General features: G+C 36.7%; 1 protein-coding gene across 4 annotated transcripts; it reads left to right on the forward strand.

The window, feature by feature from the left end:
• The first annotated feature begins 2,447 nt into the window (after positions 1-2,447).
• LOC138241527 (uncharacterized) lies at positions 2,448-14,311 on the forward strand. Of its 4 annotated transcripts, none has more exons than XM_069195091.1 (12): positions 2,448-2,600; positions 2,744-2,918; positions 3,857-3,915; positions 7,437-7,472; positions 8,252-8,284; positions 8,418-8,453; positions 9,924-9,956; positions 10,368-10,403; positions 10,621-10,650; positions 11,354-11,386; positions 12,781-12,813; positions 14,044-14,311. In XM_069195091.1, the coding sequence occupies exons 2-12, from the start codon at positions 2,908-2,910 to the stop codon at positions 14,052-14,054; spliced, it is 351 nt and encodes a 116-aa protein (XP_069051192.1). In that variant the 5' UTR covers positions 2,448-2,600; positions 2,744-2,907; the 3' UTR covers positions 14,055-14,311. The 4 variants fall into 4 exon arrangements, with proteins under 4 accessions (XP_069051192.1, XP_069051193.1, XP_069051191.1 ...); XM_069195092.1 differs by having other exon boundaries at positions 2,448-2,584; XM_069195090.1 differs by having other exon boundaries at positions 2,448-2,918.
• The last annotated feature ends 3,458 nt before the right edge of the window (positions 14,312-17,769 follow it).

The raw sequence follows: 17,769 nt of genomic DNA on the forward strand, positions 1-17,769 counted from the left end.
TTGTGTTCTCTGTGGGCCTATTTGTTTTCCACATTTCATTGCTTCAGAATGCAGTTTTCACTGGACTAAGAATGCAGATTTATTAATTTAGACAACTAAATCCTTTCAGGCAAATGAATGACATGAAGTGAGAATTTGCTATTTGACTAATACCTACAGCACACTACATACAGGCCTCAGTGGAATACAGGGAAGGAGAAATGCATTACCAAATATTCCATACACATATAAATCCCCTAAAAATTAGCAGTCATAAAATATATGCTTAAATCACATTATTTCAGAGTCTCCTATATTTTCTCATTTTTTTGTGCTAGGGAAAGAGCTCAGAGGAAGGTAGATAAAGACAAAGAAACTGTGAAATCGTGAGTTGCGGAGTAGAAAAATTCCTTTCAAATTCCTGAGCTACAAAAGGTCGTTTCAGAACTAAATAACTCACACCCTCATTGTTCCTACAGGGAGAAAAAGAGACACAGACTGCCAGGCACTAATGAACTGAGTGAAAGAGCGTCCACTGTCCTTTCTTGTCACCACTAACAAAATCGTAGCCTTTGAAACAGGCACCTGCAGCCTCTTAGACCTGCGGGTTTTACTTAGATATCCAGATTTATCTGCTTGTGGTTATCTCTGAGAAAGACATCAGCTGTGGTATGACAGCTATCCCACCTCTCCTAGCAGAACCTGAAATGATCAGCAGGGTTCTGTTTGAAGAATGTCTGCAACGTGGTGCTGTTTACAAGAAAATCCTGATCAGACAAAATCTAAGAGTGTTTGGCTTTCTGATGGTTTTGCTCATATAAAGGGAAAGAACATTCAATAATGTCCTGTGATATTTAATTCAGTGAGAAACATGAGATGAAACATTGTAACCATTCAAAACAGAAAAAAATGATTCTCTTTCATGAAATATTCTGCCCTTAGGATTTAAGGATTTAGTAACTTATTCTTACTATTAATTGACCATTATAGAAATTGTACTTTGATTTTAATGACATATTATCCCTCTGAAGCATATTGAATAAGACAAAATTACATTTATAATAGGAATAAAAGGTTTAAATAACAGCATCAAGGAAGAGACTGTGAGAATATCAGTATAATACTGTACATTATATAATATTTACTCCATTTCCCACAAAACTCTACAAGACTACTTGACTCTTCCACCTTCTGGTCAAAGACAAAGTAGAAGGAGTAACATTCACCCATTCCACACCAAGTAATGTTAATAATACTAATAATTCCTTACACTTATATAGCACTTTTCCTGACACTCGACTCAAAGCACTTTACAGGTAATGGGGACTCCCCTCCACCACCACCAATGTGCAGCATCCACCTGGATGATGCGACAGCAGCCGTAGTGCACCAGAACGCTCACCACACATCAGCTATCAGTGGGGAGGAGAGCAGAGTAATGAAGCCAATTCATAGATGTGGATTACTAGGAGGCCATGATTGATGAGGGCCAATGGAAAATTTGCCCAGGATGCCGGGGTTACACCTCTACTGTTTTTGAGAAAGCTCTGTGTTTTTTAATGGCCACAGAGAGTCAGGACCTCGGTTTCATGTCTTATCCAAAGTATGGGACCTTTTTACATTATAGTGTCCCCGTCACTATACTGGGGCATTACGACCCACACAGACCGCAGGGTGAGTGCCCCCTGCTGACCCCACTAACACCTCTTCCAGCAGCAACCATAGCTTTTTCCCCAGGAAGTCTCCCATCTAGACACTGACCAGGCTCACGCCTGTGTAACTTCAGCGGGATGGCAGTTATGAGCTGTGGAGTGGTTTAGAAAGCAGAAGGAACAACATTTGCCCATTCCACACCACATGATGCTCCTGAACAATGGTGACGTCAAAGATAATGACAAAGAGAAACCCTTTGTCACAAAACTGCTCTTGGGCTGGGATGCAAGAGTCATTCGTAAACGTTGTAGAATTTATTAGCAACAGTCACATATTCTGACTAGTCTCTATGGTTTGATTCCTGCTGCTTACTGCTTATAAATACCAAGACTTACCACCTAACTTTCAAATTTCAGTCATAGACATTTTCTTAAACAAATCCACATATCATATAAACGTGAGCTTTACTGATTTCGCAAATGTGTTAAACTGCCTGTACATTTTAAATTAAAGAACAATATCCCCTAAAATAAATGTTCCATTCAACCTGTCTAAAACTAAATAGCCCTCTTTTTGGGGTTTCCCCTTTCATAACTGCTGGACTGTGACAAATTCTGTGACAGGCAGACCATACTGGGATCTCCAAAATGCAATCATTCCATTCCCACTTGGGTTTGCTGTAAAATGCCAGTGAGTGGGTGAAAGTATATTTATTCCCTATGAGGCATGGTATAATCCCATCTGGCATGGCTATTGAGTTTCAGCATTCAAAGCTTGCTGTCATCAGTCCGGCCTATCAGCTTGGTATGGGCTATGACCCTGTTACCTGGCACCGGCTCCAACACTGCTAAGCAACTGTACGGACAAAACTTTCCGTGAACTTTGAAGAATTGCGGCTTCTCTTTTCCTTAAGAAAAGCGAGAGGACATTTTGGGAGGGAGAAGACTATAATGTGAGAAATACTCCAGGTAACAAAAGGTTTTCTGTGAAGTTTGGCTGCGCATCTGGGGATAAGAGGGATTCCTTTTACAAGATGTACGTAGGAAACACAAGAATCCTTACATTAAGCATGCAATTAAAGTAATCCAAGAAAGTTTCTTCATTTTTTTAGAAACAGGCCCACAAAGGTAGCCCAACCCCCCTATACTTCATGCTTTTGGAAAAGATATAAAAGCCATGGCATCTATCCACAATCTGAAGACCACTTGAAGTACAGTGTTCAGGTCTTCTGCACTGCGCAACCTACCATAGGACTGATTTAACTGAGCTTCAAACATGCTGTACAGGTATGTAACATAGTTATTGTTTTATGTGTATTTTTTACTGATTGCCTGCATATGTCTCCCTCAGTGTTAAAATGTTTCATTTTAACATGTCATTGAGAAAATGTGATTCTTGGCAGCAAAAGGTACTGTACATAGGTAATGCAGAAAAAGAAAAACACTGTATTTAGTGATTATCCATTGAATTAGGGTTAAATTACTAAACTGATTCCAGCATTACAAACATAAAATGCGATTCTATCTTATTGTATGGTTTTATCTATCTAGTTTTAACACAATAAAAAGTATATATTTTATTTTTACATAGATGACAGAAATTTGGGAATTATTGTGTACCAAAGTCGAGTGTAGCTTATTTGAAAAGAAAGACGACACAGACAAATGAAGGACACTGTTCAAGTGGAATAAACTGAAATTTAATTGTCCTTATATCAAGACCACTATTTTTTGTACCACCTGAAATGAAAGAGAATAAGATCATTCTTCAGATTAACCCATTAGAATGTAAAATGCCTGCGAAGAACGTTTAAGAAGAAACAAGAGACAATCGGTATGTGAACAAACAGAATGAAGAGAGAGAAGTGAAAAACGGAGGTAAAGTTTCTAACCCAAATGGCTCTTTACTGTTTCATATCAGCGGAGCATTACTGTCACACCATGTCATCATTTGGAATGCTTTGCAGACATTTTGTTCCAGTTATGAATCTGATGTTGTTTAAATCACTAAATATAATTTTTTTTAAGGAAAAGTAATGTATATTTATCCATTTTTTATGGGATGAGAAATGTAATAACTATGTCATTCTTAAATAGATGCAGTTAACAGTGACAAAAGCCACATGTACGAAATCTCCATGTTGAATTTTACATACTGTATGTGAAAATATGTACTTTTCCTTCTAATATTTACGGAACTATTCATTTTCTTGTATTACATCCAGGAATACACTCATCTTCCTCTCTCTGGCTGTTCTGCTGGTAAAAGCTGACTTTGATTTAGGTAAGAGGTTGGAAAAACTGACAGTGTGCTTGGTATGGCCTTCTTGTTTCTCTATGAGACACTGATGAAACTTGACCTCAGAACTTGAAAAGCAAAGAAATTCAATTGAAGCGTTACACCTTAAAGAAATACGTTAATTATAGCTTTCCAGTAATTTGTACTGAAAATAGCCTGAAATGTAACTAAAATAAGTTTTCTGAAGATGATTTATGAAAGAGAGGAGACCTTTATCAGATCCTGACCTTCATAGTACTGAATATTATTTCTTATGACATACTAATACTATATATATTATAACAATAATAATCGCTTACACTTATTTAGCTCTTTGTTTGGACACTCCACTCAAAGCGTTTTACAGGTAAGGGGACTCCCTTCCACCCCAACAATCTGCAGCATCCACCTGGATGATATTAGATCATACTTATTCAATTGCATCATTAAACAGGTTATGGTGGTCTACAAATGAATTTTTGAAATTTGGGTGCACCCTCTGGTCTCTCTTCTTGCGCTGAGGTGGGCTTATGTGTCTCTGGGACACTCGATGTTGTAACACAAGTGTGGATCAGGGACTTGTGCTCTGAATGTGACAGTTCTGCTGGTAATGGGGACTTTGTTTTACCTACTGTATTCTGAATTCTAGTACTCCTTGTTTGAAAAATGTACTCTACAGAAAAATAGTACCTGTCCATCACCGTTTTTAAATGATGGCTGCATTCCTCTATACTTCAGCTTGGAAAACTTTTTTCATTGGTTAACAAAAAGCACAGTGCAGGCATGTCTATGAACTGACATCCTGACCGACCCCCTTTCCTGGTGTAGTCATGGAGAGAAGTTGCCAATAATGATAAAAATGAATTATTATGGAAAATGATTCACACATACTGTAGGACAGGATACATAAAACTTTTATCGCAGTGCTATTTTGGCCTGTTTGTTTTTCTTGAAGCAAAAACAGGGTTAACCTTACATATTGAAAAAAGGCGGCAACTAGAGAAAGGTTTTTATTCTGTTCATTCACTACAGGATATCAAAAAAAATTAAGGAAAAAATAAAGTACACATGCTGTGCAAATGGAACTTAGTTCTGTCAAAATGTCAAAGTTGAAGTAGAAATTTTAACATCACACAGTTGGAGGCACAACAATGCTCCAATTTCCACTACTGCATACCCACATGTACTACCAAACATGCACAGATATTTGCTCTGTATAAGTGTATACTTTAATTAACTTACTTAAGTCCCATTTCGGAGTTTTAAAATCCGATAAGGTGTTTAAGGGGTCCCTTTAAATGTTTCACTGTAGACTCTTGCTGGAATAGAATGGAAGTCGCCCGTTATTGATCAAATGCTCGAGCAAGGGATTCATTTTTATCAAGTAATAACAATCCCTTCCTTTTGATTTCTATGGCATTTCCTGGTACTTCCTTCATTTGCATGTGACAAACATCCACAGCAAAGCAACAAAACAAGGGTATTTGCCCCGTTGTGATACGTGTTGACAGGCTCTGTCTCTAAAAAAGTGCATATAAGGGCACCCTTTGATTACATTGCTACTTTAAATTACAGTGGCTTCATTGTGACATTTCGCTAAGAGGTCTGTTCCACCAACAAAATCATCTTTTCTATTTTTAACATCCTTTGTTTCTTTAGAGAAAATATTACGAATTGTTTTTCAGAGAACATTAATCAGTACAGACACACAAATGTCCCATATTGGCTTCTGTAAAAATTGCCCCTGGTGTGAGTGAGTGTGTTTTTGTCCTTAAGTGCCCTGCAATGGACTGGTGTCCCATCTAAGCTGTATCCTGCCTTTAGCCTGTTGCTTGCTGGGATTTGCTGGGATAGGCTCCGGCTTTTCCACAAACCTTTATTGGAAAAGGCAGTTAGGAAATGGATGGATGTGTATGTCAGCTTAATTCTAAAGCAATGCTTTATTAGATTAAACTAAAGTTTTTTTGTATGTGGCCTTGAAAATATCAGATATTGATAAACCACTTTTCAGTGTTGAAACAGAATTACCCTCTGTCTTCAGCACTAATATTCTGAACTACTGTATACAAAGAGTAATATACTGGAGATATTTTAGGGGCAGAAAACACACAAACAACATGAGAAACGTAAGTAAAATATAACAGGTTGAATTTAAGTGGTTACTGGCACCCAAAATAATCCATGATAATAATCTTCATAAAATAGAGCATGTTATATGATGTATTTAGGTTTTCAGAATGCTTTTGATAATTTATTGATTGAAAAGATTGATTTTCAAATTGCAGATGATAAGTGTTCAAGGAAAAGTGAGCATTTGTACTGAGAATTGATTATTAAATAGAAAACAGAGGGAACAGAATATTTCAATTGGGGTGATGTAAGTAGTGGAGTACCACAAGGATCTGTACTAGAACCACTGTTCTTGTTAATTTATATCAATGATCTAAATTCTTGTTGAGTTAGTAAACCCATCACATTTGCAGATGATACTTAATTAGGAGAATTATCAAATGCTGTAGAAACAGAAAATTAAATTCCTTAAAGAGTTTAGATAAATTTCACAACTGGGCAAACGCCTGGGAGATGAATGTACTGTAGATGAGTGCAAAGCATTGCATGTACTGTAGTTAGTAAAAAATGATCAATTCAAAATGGCAAATGCTGGGCTAGAAGAGACTACTTATGAAAAAAACCTATGTGAATATGTTGTCATGTTACTTATGTCTCCTGTGGCAGTTTAAGGAATTAAACACAAACTACTATGATACCGTACAGTATATAGCTAAAGCATCTCATTTAAATTAAGGGATGTTACACGAAAAGTCTCTAGTAATGTCTCATTTAGAACATTGTGTAAAATTGTGATCACCACATTATTAAGAAAAATATTGCTGCTCTGGAATCTGTCCAGGGAAGAGCAAACAGATACAGTACATTCCAGGGATGTCCTTCACTGACAGGGAGATAATGCTGATCCTTTTCAGTCTTGAACACAGAAGACTACACGAGCACCTGATACAAGTATTCAAAACCCACTAAAGCACAAGGACACAAAAGGAAACTATATGGAAGTGCCTTTAAAACAGAATGCACTTCTTTACACAAAGGATTGTACGGAACAAGCTATCCAGCCATGCTGTTGAAGCCGATACCCTGGTTTCTTTCGAGATGAGATCTTTAGATCAATTAACTAGTGACTTCCAAATGGAGTAGCCAAAGGGTAGATGGGTCAAATAGCCTAGTCTTGTTTGTAACCTTTCTCATGCAAAAAAAACCCAGGTATTTCTTTACACAAAGGGCTGAAGCTGTCTGGATCAAGCTAATTCCATTGAATTGGATTCCTCGTGATCTTTCACAGAAACACTGAATGAGATCCTCAGATTAGTATTAGGAACTGAATGAAGATGAGCCAAATGACCTCTCACCTGGAAACCCACTTGAATTAGTTTGTAAAAGAACATCTATCGGAAGCATGTTGTTGAGCATTAGTTAATTAGTTCTAACCTGTGTGACTTCTTTTCTTTCAGATCAGGGCTCCCAGAACTCGCAAGCAATGTCCACAGGTATGGAAAACTAAATGCTGGCCTTCAAGACTAACTACGCCAACTACTTTGTTAACTTTTAAGACCAGCATCCCTTAAGTGGCTACATATGAACTTTTTTTAAAGTTCACTTACATAATGGAAACATATATTTCAGATTAAGACTGATAATATGTGCAGCAGATGAACATTTACCTAAATTTTATGTATAGCCTATGTCTCGTATTATAATTTGTGCAATGCTGAAGTTTCCCATTAAATAGGGCAGCCAAGGCTAAAAACAAAGAGGTTTTCAGGTGAGACTGAAATGCACTCCTGTAATTAGAAGGGGGAAAATCAGCCTAACTGGGCCAATGGTATTTAAACGTCCCTCTTAATGTTGAACCGAAGTGGGAATACAGATAAAAAAGAGATTATTAAATAAAAATTAGATAACTGTCATCCACAGGGACAGTACTGTCAAATATCTCCTTTACTTTTAACAGTAGTTCAAAGTGGCCTGGTTCTGATTGGCTCTCAGTTACTGCTTGATTTACTGTGCACCCCTCTGAGGGCTCCCCTGTGTGGACTTGAAGAATCAGTCTTATATTTTGTGCTATTTTGTACTTTTTCTACAAATGTACTGGAATCTGAGATAAAGGCACAATATACTGTATTTACTACTATACTATTGGGGACATTATGTGCAAGTACAGAAAATTCCATTCAGCCACTTGTTCACATTATAGTTGTACAAATCAAGTACAAATGGATTTTTAGCATGTTCCAGTAAAAATGACCTCAGACTACTTTGTTTCCAGACCAGGACTCCACGTCTGATGAAGTTCCCACAGGTGAGGATGATCTTCTTTTCTGTAGCAAGACCAGATGAAATAAAGACGTATTCAATAATATTTTCATTCTCTTCTTACGTCCTCTGTTATGAGTATTTATGCTGAACCGTCCTTGTCTCTCATGTTTTCATAGAAAGCATGAATTCCATTTCTTCAGATCAGCCCAAAGGTAAGAGCATTCCCCGCATGATCATGCTACATGAAAGGAAACCACTAAGGCAAGAAATTGATTTGAGCATAGTGGCATAGTGCAGGAGGTAAACCTTTGGACTCACATGCTATGTCCCCACCACAGACACTGCTGTTGTACCTTCAGCAAAGTACTTTGCCCCAGTTGCTCCAGTCCGCCCAGCTAATCCCTGAGATGGACTAACGTCCCACAGAGGGAGGAGTCACATTCTCTCTAGTACACTGAACACTACAGAAACCAGGGTGAACTCTTGCCCGATGAGACACTGTGGCTCTGATATGGACTTCACCCTTTACCTCTCTAACATTGGACAGGATATGTTCTTTCCCCCAATTTTTTACTGATGTTTTAAACTTTAGTCACATCAGAAGGAATGCGAATGTCAGTCCATCCTCCAAGAATAGTTTGACGAAAGAACAGTTCTCTTCAGTTCTTTACAAACTAGCATTTTCACTCAACTGTGATTAAGCTATGCTCAGATCCTGGACATACACTTTTAATTCTGGTTTTAATTTAGCCTCTCCAAACTGTTTCCTAACTTGTGAATGTCTATGTTATTACTGGTGGTCTTTCAAAGCCTGCCTATAGGGGCAACATTTGAAAGGCAAATTCCACTTCCCTCTACTTAATTTACCTGGGTAGAAGGTCTCTGGGATAGTTCACATATTCCCTACTGTGCAAGTGAATGCAATGTGACTTCCCCTAATAGTCACAGGGTGGATAGGCCATCCATTGCCAGTCAGACAGGAGTTTCTCATAAGTAGTTCTGTGTCCAGTCATGTTCTGAACATTAGCACTCTGCTGCCCTCTACTGGTACAATTATTCCGAGACAAGTTTCCATAGTGGTAATGTAACTGTAATACCCCTCAGAATTTATGCCAGAAAGGTTAATATGTATACCTAATTAAAGACAAATATCCAATCTTGCAAGAATGAGTTTAACTGAATAAAATTAATTTCATTCTACAGACAACAGATTCTTCCTGTTTAGCGCTTGGGTAACGGGCCAGAATTGTATTGATGCTCTTTCGTTTTTTTTTACAGAATTAATATTTAAAGGAAATGAATTACATTTTGATTGTGAAAGTTACGGTCAGGCAAGAGAAATGAAACGAAGACAGTTTACAGAAACACGGTCAGCCTATTCCTAGTTGCAGATTATTAATCCATTATATTTTTGGAAAATTAAGATCCCTTCATGGAGAGCTACAGGCAGGTTAGAAAGGTAAACTAGTTGCCTCTGAAGACAATACAATTAACGGTGTCTTGCACCAAAAGAAGGGCAGTGCAGAAGAACTGAAAGGCTCAAAAGCAGTTTTGGAATGGCTTTGAGTGATCCTGTGCACTCTCACAACATACGTGTACGTTTACACAGATTAATAGAGGCATTCATTTTAAAACGGAGCCAATTTATTTCTAACATAATAGATCTCTGCCTGTCTTCACAGATGAGTCTTACTATTTCAATGGAGGGGCTAAAGGTGAGGACTGCATGGCAGCAGTTTCTGACATATTTAATGAATATTCCATATTAGCATTATCTTGATAATATTTATTGGTCAATGACCATTTCTTATTGTAGGTTTAAGTCCTCCATGACTGGAGGAAAGAATGCCATCTAGTGATTCATCAATAACCCTTACAGCAGCTCCCTGATTTTTTTAGAGGTCTCCCATTTCACTACTGAGCAGATCCAGTCTTAAAAAACATTTGAAAGCTAACAAGAACGTGATACATGGTGGTTTGGCACACTCCTTAATTTAGTGCCTTAAGATAAACATCACTTTATAATAAAGCTATAAAGATGCTGAACTAACTAATGAACTACTATGAACTATCGATAAACTGTCTGCCCTCTACTGTGGGAATCACATGAATTTGTTTTCCTCTAGATGTTAGCAGCATAAGCTCTGAAAGTGATGTTAGTGGTAAGTTTTTCATTTTCCTTTCCAAATAAGAAAGCATTTTAAATAGACATTAAGTGACACAGACATTGTGGCGTATTCTATACAGGACAATGTTTATCTCATGATCACAGGATTTTGATTGACTTAACATTAGTCTTTTCATGGACACATTTATTGGAGGGTTTATACTCTTAAATCTGTAAAACAAATAACTATTTCATTTTTTCCCCCTAAAAAGAACCTCTACCTAGCAACGAAATCAACGAAGGTAAGTTTATTTTTAGCTCTGCTCTTCTCAGTTCTATGTGTGGCAAGCGTCTGACCTGCTGATTATTGAATGACACCAAAACCTAACATTACATGCGTTTTCAATTTAAATAATAAAAGCAATAGTATTTTCACGACGAAGTAATTCGAAATTTATCTTCAGATCACATCAATAGTTACTACTGATGATTTTACAATACAAAGATGTGTCGTGCAATCCCTGTACATTTTGCTCATTCTCTTTATCACATAAAGTCTTAAACAATGCCAATATTAAAATGATTTGGTGAAAGGTTCATATGCTATTTTAAGTCTGTCAGATAGTGAGCATCCAGTTGCTTCCTGTATTTTGCCATTATCCTGATCTGAAAGATTTGAAATACCCAGAAGGACAAGTACTTTACTAACCAGTCTCCTTCACACCTCTCCAAACAAAATATCACCTTGCTGAACTGACTTGCTATTGATATAATGTGTTCAATTATTTGTGAACCAGTAATAGGTTTATTCCATGCTGAAAAAAGAAGAAAGAAAACACAACGTTTTGGCTGTGGAGCCAAATAAATCTGTTACTTGTTCCTTTGCAGCTTACGCATGCTGACACAGCTACCCATCTGAACTAGTTTAATTATTTGTACAGCTTTTGTGTGAATCCCCTTTTTAAAAATATGTATTTTCTTCAAATGTTGTTCTTTTTCATATAGATGGTACCAATTCCAGCATTGAGGATCAGGATGGTGAGAATCCTTAATACAGTACCAAATAAAAACAAGCCCAAGATTTTTACAGTTTTTAAAGTACAGTGGCTCTCAGCCCTGGTCCCAGAGTCTCCCTGTGTCTGCTGGTTTTTGATCAAGTTCACAATCAAAGCCTAATTGATTTCATTTTTTTTATTTGAGGCCACCTTTTAAATTTGATTTCAGCTCTGAAAACAATAAGTGAGATTTGCCATTTGTTTTAGCCTTGGGCTAATTAGTGAGTTTCAAACCTGCCCTCATTCAGGTGTGCTTGTTGAAATATGACCAATTGGGCTAAAAAACACACTAACTCACTGTGAAAGTTGTCTGATACAGTATCGTTCACACTTGTGTCTGTTCATCATCAGGAACTGAGCACTGAAAAAATCACACTAAGCACAGCAAGCAGATCACTTACTGGCACAATTAACACTGGTAATTAAGATCCCAGCTGGAACAAAAGCCAGCAGACACAGAGGTTACCCAGGACCAGCACTGTAAACCACTAAATGGAGCAGAAGCCCCTGCTTTGTGCCATACTGAACACTAGAGGTCATATTCGTCCTACATTTTTATGTCTTCTGTATATCGCAGTTGCTTTTAATAATTGTTTATTGAAAGGTCTAGAAAAATACACATCCTCATCAATGTCACTACAAAAAAAAAGGGGTGTTCTTCTGTTAAATGAGGTTCCCAAAACATTATTACACTTTCACCATCCATTGGTTTAAAGACAATTAGTGTAACAGTTTAACACAATTGGTGCAAATATGCCAATCAGGCAGTCATTGAACTGGACAACAAAGTAATTAGAAATTGATCCTCAGATCACCAAAACTGATAGCCACATAACACACACTGAGTAAGAGCACACCTCTAAAAATGTTAACAAAGTGAAGCTATGAACAATTAGCTATTATATGCCGCAGATTCTGTGTGCATTGATATTAAATCTGCAGCAATGAATGTTCAGTGTGGATCCATACTTACCAGAATATTCACTTTACAGTGAAACAAAAAGCTTCTGAAGTTTTTATAATATACTTCTTCATCTGGACTGTGGGCTTGAAGCTAGAACTCCAGCATGCTCATTAAAGGTTATGTAAATGTAGAAGGTGCCATCTTTTCAGTGATGAGGGAAGATGAAACCTGGAAACCTGAAACCTAACCTCTTCAGATTAGAATACAATATCCCTACAGCATTAAAAAATATTAATACACAGTTCACAGTTAATACACAAATTACATTCTTTTTTCACATTCTGTAATCCAAATGGTACCAAGGCAAGATTTTGTTGATCCTGATATGGTTTTACGACATATGACACAAGACACAAAAAGAAAAGTTAACATCAATTAACAATTTTCTCTGTTTTGCTCATTTTCTTTTTCAGAAGACCGGAACTCTAGCATTGACGATGATACAGGTTTGTAGAACAGCTAAAGATTTAACATTTGACCTCATGGGTAGCTAAGATATAAACGTTTTCCATCGCCTATGCTCCTATTACTTTATTGAGTTTTATACCAACCACCCACAAAAGAGAAAAAACTACTTCTCTTTCAGCAGCAAAGAATATTAAAATAAGTTGCGTGCAGATATGTCTTTTTTGAAAGTAGTTTGTTAGACTGATATGGTTTGTACAGAATTTAGGCAATTGTGTAATAATGTACATAATAACAAACCTGATGGTGGCAGTGTATTTCTATGTCTTTGAGCTGCCTCCTGCCTCTTACCTGTGTTAAGTGTTCTCTTTCAAGCTCACTCTTATGCTGAATTTTGGACACAGTTTCCCAGTCATGTGCGCAATGTGTCCTGGTCACATCTTTTTCATTTGTTCCTTCTCTGTCAGACTGAACTTTACTAATAGGTTATAGTTCTACTACTGTATATGTTATAGTTACTGTATATCATAGTTATTGTTCTATTACATTCCCCTTTGCTAATAGAGACTAAACCTCGTTTTGAGAGAATGTAGAAAACGTTCATCTCCAGTTTGACTGTCTGTTCATTTTCAATAGCTGTTTGTTCAACTACTGTTGGCGAAAATCACAAAAAGAACGCACTAGCATGAAACCAGTTTTATGAGCATACAGTAACATTGAACACTATATACAGTATACATCAGTGCCATCTACACAAAATGACACTGAATAACACACCTTAATGAAAACATATCTCTCCCTTTCCTATACATTCAGCTTCTGTCTCCTACAGTATGTTTGATAAATTCACTTACATTATTTACACTGTCATGAAACATTAGCAATTTAAGGCTTCTCTGCACAAAAAAAACGTAAAAGATAATTTTTTCTCAAAAAAACTGTGAAACTGTGTTCATCAGTGGTGTTCTGAAAAGCCCTGGAGGAATAAGGTGTTGCATTAATAAATATTTACATATGTAACAGGAAGAAACTCTTGATTGATACTGATCATTTTAACATCTTTTTAATTCACATTCAAAGATAATTAAAGCTGTGTTATTTTTTTCATATAGTAAAGAATATTCTAGAACTTAAGTCTTTCAATTATTTCTTTTTAACTCACAACTTTTGACTAAAATGGATGGTCTTTTACCACGTTGCAGCGAAATTTCCAAAATGTGTGTATTTGTCTAAATGTTTTATGTCACGTCTTCCATATTTCTTATTCACAGGGAAACGCTAAATCGGATGAAGGGACTGCTGTTGGATTTTCAAGGAAAGAGACAAATGCTAGGGCCTGCATTCTTCTGTTTTAGTTACAAATAGATTGTTAAACTGATTTTGTCAAATTTTGACTTTTAATTTGTGATTATCTTCTCATGCATACAGTATTTTACACTTTTTAAAAATAATACTTTCAAATGGATAAAAAAAGGAAAATAATATTTCTTTCTTACATGATACCTTGCATTTTTTAATAAACTTTCCCAAGCAAATTCATTACATTTTGTGATTTGTTTTTATTTTATCAGTGGCTCAAAACTGTTGTATGGGGGTAATGGCTAATATCTTGAAACGTGTTCACTAGCCAGGAACATTTTTCTCACTTCATACTGTCCAGATCTAGTTGACCTTTAGCTTAAGAACAATTTGTTTCATTTTTGAAAGACCTTTGTGTTCCACATGCCACAGGACTGGAAATGATCCCAGCCACTCCTCTTTAGGTGGAAAAGGTCTTTTTGTCATATTTTATTTAAACGTCTCTTCAAAAGCTTTCAGCTCTGCCGCCTTGTTAAACAGTCTACTGAGTACCTTTCAGAGCTGTCCCATGAGTACCCTTTTAAACCAGGGCATACCTAGATAAAGGTTTGTCAGATTTCCCAAATGATTATTGCAGATGTTCATGTTTTTCCAACGTTTCATATTGCCATTGCTTTAAATCACATTCCATATCGCATATGGTATTTTTGACATTTTCAGGATAACTGGTTATAAATTATTTCATTTTTGCAAAGAACAAACTTTTATTGTACCTGGTTACTGGTGTTTGGAACTTATATTTACTGGCATCACTAGAATTGGCACTTGGTGTGTAAATGTCCTATAGTGGTTTTCATCTAACATTATATCTGGAGCTTTACTGTACTATTACATACAGTAATCAACTGTTAACTAATTATTCTAATTATTATGTCCTTACCTAAACTGTCTACATAGAAGAAATCTAAACAATTTAATAATTCAATTTGCATCTCATTTTCATGATATCAGAAACTATTTGTGTATGAAAAGTGACAAATTCAATCTGAGGCATCATTCTGACAGCCTGTTGTTGGAAATAAGACAGAGGGTTTAATGAGATCTCAAGCTAATACAACACACTCATCAAAGATTCTTTTGATCAGTCAGTTCTTCTAAAATTCACTTAAAAGAAGCTTTACTGCATGTAAATGAGCTATGGAGGTAAATGAAATACACGGAGAGTCTTAAGTATCATGATTTGTGGAAAGATAGTACTGTACTTACAATGTGTCATCTTTAGATTTCTAAAACAAGTTTCACAGTTTAATTATTGAGTTGGAAATAAAGCAAATGTTTCTGAGAACTGCTTAATGTGTAGTAATAAAGGAGAAACCACTAACTGAAGATTTCACAGCATCTGTAATAAGCCCATTGTTCTTTCAAAATTGTAAAGATCTTAAAGAAGTAAGGATTTTGGAATGGCCCAGTGGTTAGCATTGCTGTTGTACAGTGCTGGGGCCCTGGGTTCAATTCTGCACCTGGGGTACTATCTGCATAGAGTTTGTATGTTTGCCCCATGTTTGTATGTGTTTTTGCTGGGTGCTCCAGTTTCCTCTCACAGTTCAAAGACATGCTGGTAGGTTAATTAACTTCTGGGTAAAATTGCCCTTGTGTGAGTGTGTTTGTGTCTGTGTGTGGCCTGCAATGGACTACTGTTCCTCCTTGCACGCATTTCTTGCTGTGATAGGCACCAGCATCCCTGCAACCCTGTTGGAAGAATTAGGAATGCTGACTCATCACTGTCATCCTGTAGTCAATGCAGAAAGGTAATTTCTGTATTTGAGCCACAGAGACTTATCAGGCTAGATCTTACCTGGTTTCAAGAACATTAACATCAACATTGTGCTGTGTGTCCACAAAACAATTCCCTCAGGGGACAATAAATCTTATCTTATTTCGCTAGAGGGCATCATTTAGAACACATTTTGCGGTTTTGGTTACTGCATTTTTTTTACAAAGTTTGACGCAATAAAATCCCTTGGGATGTATCATCTCATTTTCAAGGGGGTCCAGTTAGAATATTTACACAATATTTGTATAAGAATAATATTTTAAAAAGGACATTGCTGCCCTAGAAAGAGCTCACAGAACAGAATAATTATGGGTCTAAAAGGAACGTCCAAGTAGGTTGCTTTTGTCCAAAGACCTCTATTTCTGTGCATGGATATGAAAGATTTACATAAAGATTCATGCATGGGCAGCACAAGCATTCATACAGAACTGTTTTGACAAAAGGAATATATGTACCAAACATTGCATATTGGCTTACTAAGTGGAAGGAAAGGAGACTTTCAGTGCGTAATATGAAAGATGATGGAATGAACCAAATTGCTACTCAATAAATATAAAAATCTGAAAGAATATTGAAATATTTTGTGGTAGGTGCATAGGTTTGTTTTCTGTATAGTTTTGAGAATCAAATATTTGAGCCAATTTTAAGTCTTAAAATTTCAAGATTTCAAGAGTTTTCAATGGGTTTTGCCCGTTGACCACATGCTGAGTCTTTACCACATGCTGAGCACACCTCCAGAGACAATCACAGAGCAGGGAAAATACCACTTGGTTGCATGTTCAATTTATCTATAAGAAAAGAATAATATCTGTGGTTAGAATTGACATCACCACACCTTCCAAGAAGGTACAGATTTCACATGTTCTTGCTTTCAAGGTTGCAGTTATGACACTTTGAAAATAATTCAGGGATAAAGCTGTATAAAGGCACAGATCAGGACCCTTTATATGTCTTTGTGCATGGTGAAAGACACTGCCTAGACTAGCCTGTACCCCGAAACTGAGCAGTGAAACAAGGAGGAAAATAGTTTGGGGGTGCCACCTTGGGGTAAAAACCCTTTTAGTAGGAAAATAGAAAAGTTCAGTGCTTGAGATGGAAGAAAATGTCCATAGGTCAATAATATCCCAGTCCCTAAGCAAAGGCAACTTGCTTGTATGGAAAATAAACATCTCAAATCCTAAATGGAGTTTGCAATGAAGCACCTACGTGATACAGCAAACAAAAGGCTTTGTGATAGATGAGACAAAATTGGAACATTGTGATCAAAATGCAAAGTACTACACCTGACCCAAAGTGTTACACCTATATGCATCACTCAGTCAGCATCATCCATATTATGGAGCATGGTGCTGGCATCGTTGTCTTATAGCTTTACTTTTCATCAACAGGGACTGGGAAGCTTCTCTGAGTCCTTACAGTATACGATCAACATATTTCTCTTCTGACATCAACTGTAACTTAACTAACTCTTACAAGTCTTGAGTCTGAAATTAAGGTTTTAGATAAAATATTGAGTTTAAAAAAAAGGGCATGCATCATTTTCACGTCACAAAATTGGATACTGTAAAACACAAGGCACCATATGTACAAAGACGCAAGGTCCTATTTCTGGACAATACATGAGGGTCCTGATATTCTTTCTCCCAAATTGTGAATAAGTTTGTGTTTTTTGACTGCAGAAAGCTGATGCCTTTGGCTATTAAGTCAGGACCGATGAAGTAGATTATAATTAGAACACCTATTCTAGTCTCCTCCAGAAAAGAGGTGAGCAACGCTACACTCAAAAATGTTGCCCAGTTGTATTAATTTGAATTTAAGTGCTTGACAACCCCCTCATAACACTTACCTTCTCCACTAACTTCCA

The sequence above is a fragment of the Lepisosteus oculatus genome, chromosome 10 (genome assembly GCF_040954835.1).
Source record: "Lepisosteus oculatus isolate fLepOcu1 chromosome 10, fLepOcu1.hap2, whole genome shotgun sequence".
Classification (NCBI taxonomy): domain Eukaryota; kingdom Metazoa; phylum Chordata; class Actinopteri; order Semionotiformes; family Lepisosteidae; genus Lepisosteus; species Lepisosteus oculatus.

Bases quoted from the DNA above. Each gene is read 5' to 3' on its own strand.
- LOC138241527 (XM_069195090.1), top strand. The intron at 9,957-10,367 runs GTGAGGACTGCA...GTTTTCCTCTAG, and splicing joins TTTCAATGGAGGGGCTAAAG to ATGTTAGCAGCATAAGCTCT. The intron at 10,404-10,620 runs GTAAGTTTTTCA...CCCCCTAAAAAG, and splicing joins CTCTGAAAGTGATGTTAGTG to AACCTCTACCTAGCAACGAA.